The following is a 9,199-nucleotide window of genomic DNA, read 5'->3' as shown; positions in this document are numbered from 1 at the left end:
TCCACCTGAAGACGGAAGCTTGTGTTGCCTCCGAAACGTCGTGATTTTTCTTTTCTTTTTCTTTTATTAATTTCATTTTTTTACCTACGTAAATTTACCGAGAAAAAAAACCTAAGAATATGAATCCTTGCAGCCACGAAAGCTTCAAATCTAGAATTACTGTGAGAGCCTCGGTGCAGACGTGATTAGCTCCAGCGTAACAGCGTAACGCCACTCCTGAGTTGGGTTAGTCGCGGCTTGTGCAGAATCAGAACTTGTTACCGTTATTCACGTATTCATTGCACGCCTCTGCCCATGCTGCTGTTGTGCATTCGTTCGGGGCGACGCGCGCGATGGTTTGGCACGGCGTTCAAGGCCTCGCCCGGGGAGGTGAAGCGAAACGTCGGACATGTCGCCGAACAACACGCGACACAACCGGAACACTCATCGGATATACGTCGTAACTTTAACAAGTACATTTAGTTTTGATTTGGTGTTTGAAATAAATAAGTATATAAATATATATATAAATCGGTCCTTCATTTCAGCTGGAGCTGCCCATGGCTGAGCTCCGGAATATATTTCCGTGCCCCCCCCCCCCCAATTGGGGGCAGGGAAGGGGGCGGGGGGGAGGGGAGCCCAGGCGGTTGGGAGTTTTGGAGGACGCAGAAAACCCTCAGTTTAACACGTAGCAGGCTTTCGCGACCAATATTATTCATAATCAACGTTTTTGGGTTTAGATCGCGTTATTTATAAATGTGTCGTAACCCTCCACCACCCGACACGGCCAATCAGTAAAAAAGTGTCACGTTGACAAAAGACAATTAGTTCAGTGCTTTAGCCCACCGGTGTGTTGAAGCGTGAAACCACAACAATTTACAATTTGAGTAGTACGACGTTTCGCTGGTAATTGCATCCAGCATCATCGGGCAATTCGCCAGAATGGTGAGGCTCTGCTGTGTCTCCCGTTCTTATATAGAGCAGCAGCAGGGTGACGTCATCCTGTAAAAATTTCCCCGACAAAAAAATTCCCTGATTTCAATTCATCACCTCCCCACCCACCCCCACCCCCTCCACCACCACCACAACAACAACAACTCTCCGTTCTTCCCCGCAGGCAAAACGCGTACCAAGGATAAGTACCGCGTGGTGTACTCGGACTATCAGCGGCTGGAGCTGGAGAAGGAGTTCCAGGCGAACCGATTCATCACCATCAGGCGCAAGTCCGAGCTCGCATCGCACCTGGGCCTCTCCGAGAGACAGGTCAGGGCCTCCAGCCAGGAACTCGATCGATGTCACAAGGGTGGACACAAACCCGATTTTTTTTTTACAGCGGCAGGCATCGGGTTTTTTCTTTAATACAATTAAACCCGATTTCGGGGGATTGAAACCTGGTTTAATGAATGCGAAACTCTGATCCAAGGCATAGGCTGCTTCCTCGTCGGTGCTGCTATCGTACTCGGGGCCATCGGGCACGAGGTAGTTGTAGAATGCGGCAGGCAGGTTGGTCTTGATGAACACGAGCTTCTCCTCCACAATCGTGGGCGCCAGTGAGTTCCTTAGCTTGGAATGGATGAAGCCCATTAAGTTCATTTAGTAGGTATAGCACTGTGAGCCATTCGGCTCTTGAATCGGGTGCAACCGCAACAAACAAAACACACGAACAAGAAAAATCTTAAAGTTACTATGTGACTATGTGCAAACTGAAAATCTAGGGGGGAAAAACAGCAAAAATTCCAGAAAAAAACCCACCGTACACTAACGTTGAGAAGTTCCGCTCGGATGCCGCAATTAGAACCAATTAACCCGGATTTCTCCCAATCTCAGATGATCGGGTTTAATATAAAAAGACAATGAAACCCGATTGTAAAGAACCCGACTGTGCCACCCGTGCGCCGTCGTAGCTGTGACACACACAAAGCCTAACGCGCACACACGCACACGCGCACTCTGCATGCGCACGCACACACACAGAGGCTAACGCACACGCACACACGCGCGCGTTCTGTATGCACACACACACAGGCTAACGCGCACACCTGCGCGTCTGCGTGCTGTGCCGACGCAGGTGAAGATCTGGTTCCAGAACCGACGAGCGAAGGAACGGAAAGTGAATAAGAAGATGCAGCAGCAGCAGCAGCAGCAACAACAACAGCAGCAGCAGCAACCGCGCGTATCGTCAGCCTCCCCAGAGATCTCGTCGGGCATGCCGACTCATAGCAGCGGCGCAAACGTCGTGAGCAGCAGCAGCCTCATCTCGGGAGGGGTTTCCCTGCAGTGAGAGCCATCGGGGGGCAACCCACACGCAACGTCGGCCCGCCAACGTTGGCGCGACGTTGGCCCGCCAACGTTGGCGCGACGCTGGTCCACACCCGTTAGGTGCGCGTGGGGTGTACATTGCGGTCCGCGTGTGAACGTGTGAGTGGCGTCTACGTCGTGCGTTTTGTGATATATTAAAAATAGTAATGTATAAGTTGGGCGGCAATGCGTCTGTGTGTGTGTGTCAAATCAAGATTGTCTTTGTTGCTGTTGCTGTTGTTTCGTGCGCGTGGTTAGTCGATCTTAAACCACCTGGGGGGGGGGGGGGGGTTGTGTTTCCCGTGATCTCCTACCAGTACCTAGCCTGGCACCGGAGCTGCGGGTGACGTTGCCGTTGCTTGCAAGTCGGTTGTTGTTGTTGTTGATGTTGTTGATGTTGTTGTTAGAGCTGCGTGCGCGTTTGTGCGCGTGGTGGTAAGGGGGGGGGGGGAGAGCGGTTACCGCGTTGCGCTACGAACCCGGCCACCCGAGTTGGTTTTGGATCTCCCCTAGGTCGACTCAGCCTCAAATGTGTATCTGGTGCGGTGTGGTGAGCATCGACAGTGGGGAGACAAAGGCGGCTGAGCGTGGAGCTGGCCACCCCACCCGCTCGTGTACCGTGCCAGCCTTCGTAGGTGCTACTCGCTAACAGCACTTGCCCCTACAGTCAACGGGGGATCTTTGTCTTTGGAATCGTGTGTACGCGGGCATGTCCACGTGTGTAAATGTCTATGCTGGTGGTGGTGTATGCTTGCTTGCTATGTATTTGTCAGTGTGCATATGTGTGTGCCGGGTGGCTAAAGCACAGCAAGTTTACACAGTAGGGGGGCACAGGTGGTGCATCAGCCAGTCATCTCGGTCTTCTCAGTCAGTCGATCCGTGGCACCTGCTGGGTCTGCCCCGTGACCTCCTGCCAGCGGGTGTTCGACACTTCACGTGGCCTCAAGGTGCACATGGCCTGGCACGAGCGTCGTGGTGACGTCACCGCCACTTAGTGGCGAATGGCGGTTGTTGTTGTTGTGTTGAATCCCCCCCTTAACATCGTACACAGATGTGAAGCTTTCGTGACTGCAGGAATGAATCGATCACGACGTTTCGATGGCCACACAAGACACCGTTTTCCCACCTGAAGATGTTTGCTTGTGCGGCGATCGAAACGTCCTGATTTATTATTATTTTTTCTACCTTACGTGACTTCACCGAAATAACCAAATAGCATCGTACACAGAGGCAAGCGGTATCAGAACTCGTCCCTGGGGCTCCTCTAGGTCGACTCGGCCTTAAATTAATACCTGCTGCTGCTGCTACGAGCTGGCATAAACATAAACACTGGGGATACAAACTCGTCTGGTGTGTGTCTGGTGTATGTCTCTGTGTGTGTGTCTCTGTGTGTGTCTGTGTGTGTGTCTCTGTGTGTGTGTGTCTGTGTGTGTGTATCTGTGTGTGTATCTGTGTGTGTGTGTCTGTGTGTGTGTGTGTCTGGTGTGTGTGTTAGTGTGTCTCTGTGTGTGTCTGGTGTGTGTGTCTCTGTGTGTGTGTCTCTGTGTGTGTGTCTCTGTGTGTGTCTGTGTGTGTACAGAGTGGGGAGCGGTAGTGTAGCGGTTAGCGCTACGCTGCGCTACGAACCCAACGACACGGGTTCGATTCCCGCCCACGGCCAACACCGGTGACGATTATCTGAACTAGTCTTGGGCCTCCCCTAGGTCGACTCGGCCTCAAATAAGTACCCGGTGCGATGTATAGTTAACATCGCCACTGGGCACCCACCCCCTCATGTGCCGTGCCGGCCTTCATAGGTGCTACTCGCTAACAGCACTTGCCCCAACAGTCTGTCCAGGCTACACGAGGGGGGGTGATCTTTGTCTTTGTGTGGCGAGGCTGGTGTGTCCAGGCAGGCGCTACTCTGCATCTTCTACATCAGCCAAGAGGAGAAGGAGACCGCGTGTCTTCAGAACCCCCCCCCAACTTCGCCCCTTAGCTTCGCGTGCTTCTGTACACTTTGAGTAGATACAAAGACAAAGATCCCCCGTGTAGCCTGTAACGGACTGTTGGGGCAAGTGCTGTTAGCGAATAGCACCTATGAAGGCCGGAATGGTACACGAGGGGGTGGGTGGCCAGCACCACGCCCGACCGCCTTTGTGTATTGTGTAACGTGTTTACTTGATTAATTATGTGTTGTGTAACGTGTTGTCTGTATTACTTGTGTATTGTGTAACATGTTATCTTTATCGATTGTGTGTTATTTAACGTGTTATTTTTATTCATTGTGTCTTGTGTAACGTGTTGTCTTTATTAAGTATGTGTTGTGTAACGTGTTGTCTTTATTGATTGTGTGTTATACTTTTTAGTTTTAAACAGTCTGCATCAGCAGCAGAACATGCTTTCCCAACTGATGACGGACGCTTCTGTTGCGCCCGAAACGTCGTGATTTAATTGAGTTGTTTTCATTTTTTTTTACCTACGTGACTTTACCGAAAAAAACAAAGAGTATGAATCCTTGCAGTCACGAAATCTTCAAATCTAGAATTAATTGTGTATTGTCTAATGTGTTATCTTTATTAATTGTGTACAGTTATCTTCATTAATTATGTTACCTAATCAGTTGTGCATTGGCTCGCGTGTTCCACATTGCGTGATTCATTTAGAATCGTTAAATTCACCTTGCATTGTCAAAATTTAATTCCGGTAGAGCTGACCAGGTGAGCTTGCTGAACTTGTATTGCACTCTCGTGAGATATGAAGTCTTCTATCTTAGAAATCCAACGGTGCTGATTGTTACTGACCGCTTGAAGTTTTTGGATCTTTAGGGCGTTTGCTCAGCAAGTCGAGATTTGCTAAAAAAAAAAGTACGAAATATGGGAGTTAGTTTGCGATGTATACATTGTTCATGGGTTGTTGTGGTGGTTGTGGTTGTGATGATGGTGGTTGTGATGATGGTGGTTGTGATGATGGTGGCAGGTTGTGGTGGCTGAATTGGTCTCTAACTTATGTGAAAACCCCCTAGCGAATGTGTTACTTGTGTAGGTGTACGCATTTCACCAAATGACAGAGAGAATATATCTGTGTATATATATAGATTTTCCCGTACAGATGTTATCGCTTTTCACTCACAATTGGTGTGCAAGCTACGTGTGTGTGTGTGTGCGTGCTCGTACGTGTAGCCTTCACAGGTGCTACTCGCTAACGGCACTTGCCCCAACAGTCTGTTAAAGCTACACGGGGGATCTTTGTCTTCGTGCGTGTTGGGAGCGGTGGCGCAGCGGTTAGCGCATTACGCAGAGAACGGTTCCCGGCCGAGTGGTATCTGAAGCGATATTAGTCAGCGTTTCAACTCAACCTCGGGAAGACAAAGAGGGCCGGTCGTGGTTCTGGCAACACCACCTGCCGTGCGATATTTCTGGCCTAATAGGTGCTCGCTAACAACGCTTTACACCACTCTATGAGGCCATGCTAAGGATCTTCGTGTCGTGTGTGTGTGCCCGTGTATGTGTGTACATGTGATTGTGCGTGTGTGTCCGTGTATGTGTGTACATGTGATTGTGCGTGTGTGTGTGTGTATGTGTGTAAATGTGATTGTGCGTGTGTGTGTGTGTCCGTGTATGTGTGTACATGTGATTGTGCGTGTGTGTCCATGTATGTGTGTACATGTGATTGTGCGTGTGTGTGTGTGTATGTGTGTAAATGTGATTGTGCGTGTGTGTGTGTGTGTGTCCGTGTATGTGTGTACATGTGATTGTGTCTGTGTGTGTGACCGTGTATGTGTGTACATGTGATTGTGCGTGTGTGTGTGTGTGTCCGTGTATGTGTGTAAATGTGATTGTGTGTGTGTGTGCCCGTGTATGTGTGTAAATGTGATTGTGCGTGTGTGTCCGTGTATGTGTGTACATGTGATTGTGCGTGTGTGTGTGTGTATGTGTGTAAATGTGATTGTGCGTGTGTGTGTGTGTCCGTGTATGTGTGTACATGTGATTGTATCTGTGTGTGTGACCGTGTATGTGTGTACATGTGATTGTGCGTGTGTGTGTGTGTGTCCGTGTATGTGTGTAAATGTGATTGTGTGTGTGTGTGCCCGTGTATGTGTGTAAATGTGATTGTGCGTGTGTGTGTGTCCGTGTATGTGTGTACATGTGATTGTGTGTGTGTGTCCGTGTATGTGTGTACATGTGATTGTGTGTGTGTGCCCGTGTATGTGTGTAAATGTGATTGTGTGTGTGTGTGTCCGTGTATGTGTGTAAATGTGATTGTGCGTGTGTCTGTGTATGTTCCCGTGTATGTGTGTACATGTGATTGTGCGTGTGTGTGTGTCCGTGTATGTGTGTAAATGTGATTGTGTGTGTGTGTGTGTGTGCCCGTGTATGTGTGTAAATGTGATTGTGCGTGTGTGTCCGTGTATGTGTGTACATGTGATTGTGCGTGTGTGTGTGTGTATGTGTGTAAATGTGATTGTGCGTGTGTGTGTGTGTCCGTGTATGTGTGTACATGTGATTGTATCTGTGTGTGTGACCGTGTATGTGTGTACATGTGATTGTGCGTGTGTGTGTGTGTGTCCGTGTATGTGTGTAAATGTGATTGTGTGTGTGTGTGCCCGTGTATGTGTGTAAATGTGATTGTGCGTGTGTGTGTGTCCGTGTATGTGTGTACATGTGATTGTGTGTGTGTGTCCGTGTATGTGTGTACATGTGATTGTGTGTGTGTGCCCGTGTATGTGTGTAAATGTGATTGTGTGTGTGTGTGTCCGTGTATGTGTGTAAATGTGATTGTGCGTGTGTCTGTGTATGTTCCCGTGTATGTGTGTACATGTGATTGTGCGTGTGTGTGTGTCCGTGTATGTGTGTAAATGTGATTGTGTGTGTGTGTGTGTGTGCCCGTGTATGTGTGTAAATGTGATTGTGCGTGCGTGTGTGTGTGTCTTTTGTGTACTGTGTTTGTGGGTCGGCTAATATGCATGTTCATGTGTGTGTGTGTTTTGTATATGTATGTGTGCGTATGTGCATGTGCGTCTTTTTTTTAGGGGTATGTGAGCGTGTGGTCAGGTCGAATCAGCCTCAAATGAGTACCTGGTGCGGTGTGTAAACATCGCCACTGGGGAGACAAAGGCGGCCGGGCGTGGTGCTGGCCACCCACCCCCTAGGTGATCGCTAACAGCACTTGCCCCAATCGTCTGCGAAGGCTACACGAAGGATCTTTGTCTTTGTTTGTGTATGTGCAAACTTGCGGTTTTTTTGTATGCATGCTCACGTGTACGTGAGTGTACGTATGGGTGCGTTCGTGTGCGTGTGCGTGTATCTTTGGGTCTATAATTTACGCGACAATTATCCGGACGTCAATTTTGATCGTGAATTAGAACGTGTACAATGCAATTGTGCGTGCGTGTATTCTGACACAAGTCTTATACATAATACAGACGTACATGGGTTTGGGTGGGTGGTGCCGTTGCTTTCGCGAGACACAAATTAAATGAACGCGTGTCACCGAATCGCGTGCAGGATGCACAATTGCGTCGCGGGGATTTTTTTTCGTTCACAATTGCATCGTTCCCCGACCGCGTGTCTCGCCTCTCGCTACACACGAATCTGCTTCCAAGTGGTCCGATGCAACACCGCACGGCAAGGCCCTAGCCATGGAGTCAACATTGGGGGGGGGACCAAATCTTCCACGGGGTCTGGAGGTCCGTCCGTCCGTGGTCCCCCCCCCCCCCTAGAAAAAAATCTTAACGTGTCTCCAATGCGTCTCCGTGTATCGCTATGAGTGTGTGTAGGTCTTCATGTGTCATCTGTGTGCGACTCTATGAGTCTCCGTGGCAAGGCAGTAAGCAATGGAGTTGACATTGGGGGGGACCAAATCTTCCACGGGGGGTCTGGGGGTCTCCCCCCCCCGCCCCAGAAAAAAAAATCAAAATTTGAAAACGAATTTCCTGCCTAAAATATAAAAATAATTCATTAACACATAGGCTTGACTTTTATTTTATTTTTTGCAATAATGTCTAATAGTGTATGGTATTACACAGCTGTTATTTTCTTTTTTACCTTTTCTTGTTTCATTGTATGTAATAGCAGAGATTAGGCATTAATAAAGTACAACCATAACCACAATCATATAAACAGAAATTTATTTTATAGCAATATATTGTGTGTGTGTGTGTGGGGGGGGGGTGATATTTTGAGCACATTTGAATATTTGGGGGGGGGGGGGGACATCCAATTTATATTATAATCACGGCATTTGGAGAGACGCTGAGTCTTCGGGTCGACTTGACGGCAGATGCCCAATGACAGGGCCCGGTCTGCGTACGTACGTGGGCAGGTACACCCCCGTGCTGCGTAGGGACAGCTGACACTGGGTGGTGGGGGGTCTCCTTACACTTAAAAAAAACACAATCAGCATCAAACGTTTCATTTCAAACGTTTAATTCCATCCTCGCTGATACAACTCATATGTATCACCCCCCCCCCCCGCCCAATTAGAGCTTCGTCAACTCGAGCGCACGTGTTGCTACCTCGCTGATACATTTCATGACTCCCGCAAAACTCCGCGGTGTGCACGAAGTTGTGTGTGCTGTGTGTGTGCTGTGTGTGTGTGTGCTGTGTGTGTGCTGTGTGCGTGCTGTGTGTGCTGCGTGTGTGCTGCGTGTGTGCTGCGTGTGTGCTGTGTGTGCTGCGTGTGTACATTGAACTTCCTTCGCGCCGTACATATCCAACCGCGCCCATCGGAGGTGCGGGGCCGAAGGACATATCTCGTGTCGTCAACGAGCGGCTCTAAGGATTGGAGTTGGGTGATCTCGACGACGCTTGTAAAAGTTGCACGGCTACCCCGGCGGCTTCCCAACATCGTGAAGGAAGAACGTTCCAGACGGGGCCGCAGAAGCACGCGCGATGCGGTGACCCCCCCCCCCCCCCATGCCACTGCCGGACCAACCGCAGCT

General features: G+C 49.4%; 1 protein-coding gene across 1 annotated transcript; it reads left to right on the top strand.

The window, feature by feature from the left end:
- Positions 1 to 332: 332 nt before the first annotated feature.
- On the top strand, positions 333 to 8,418 carry LOC133343104 (homeobox protein CDX-1-like). The gene is made up of 3 exons (XM_061552609.1): positions 333 to 369; positions 1,097 to 1,242; positions 2,048 to 8,418. The coding sequence occupies exons 1-3, from the start codon at positions 333 to 335 to the stop codon at positions 2,258 to 2,260; spliced, it is 396 nt and encodes a 131-aa protein (XP_061408593.1). The 3' UTR covers positions 2,261 to 8,418.
- Positions 8,419 to 9,199: the final 781 nt, after the last annotated feature.

This window comes from Lethenteron reissneri, chromosome 16, assembly GCF_015708825.2.
Source record: "Lethenteron reissneri isolate LAM-NWPU_2019-01 chromosome 16, ASM1570882v1, whole genome shotgun sequence".
NCBI classification, from domain to species: Eukaryota; Metazoa; Chordata; class Hyperoartia; order Petromyzontiformes; family Petromyzontidae; genus Lethenteron; species Lethenteron reissneri.
Note: the sequence above shows the minus strand (reverse complement) of the source record. Positions and strands in the feature narration are given on the sequence as shown.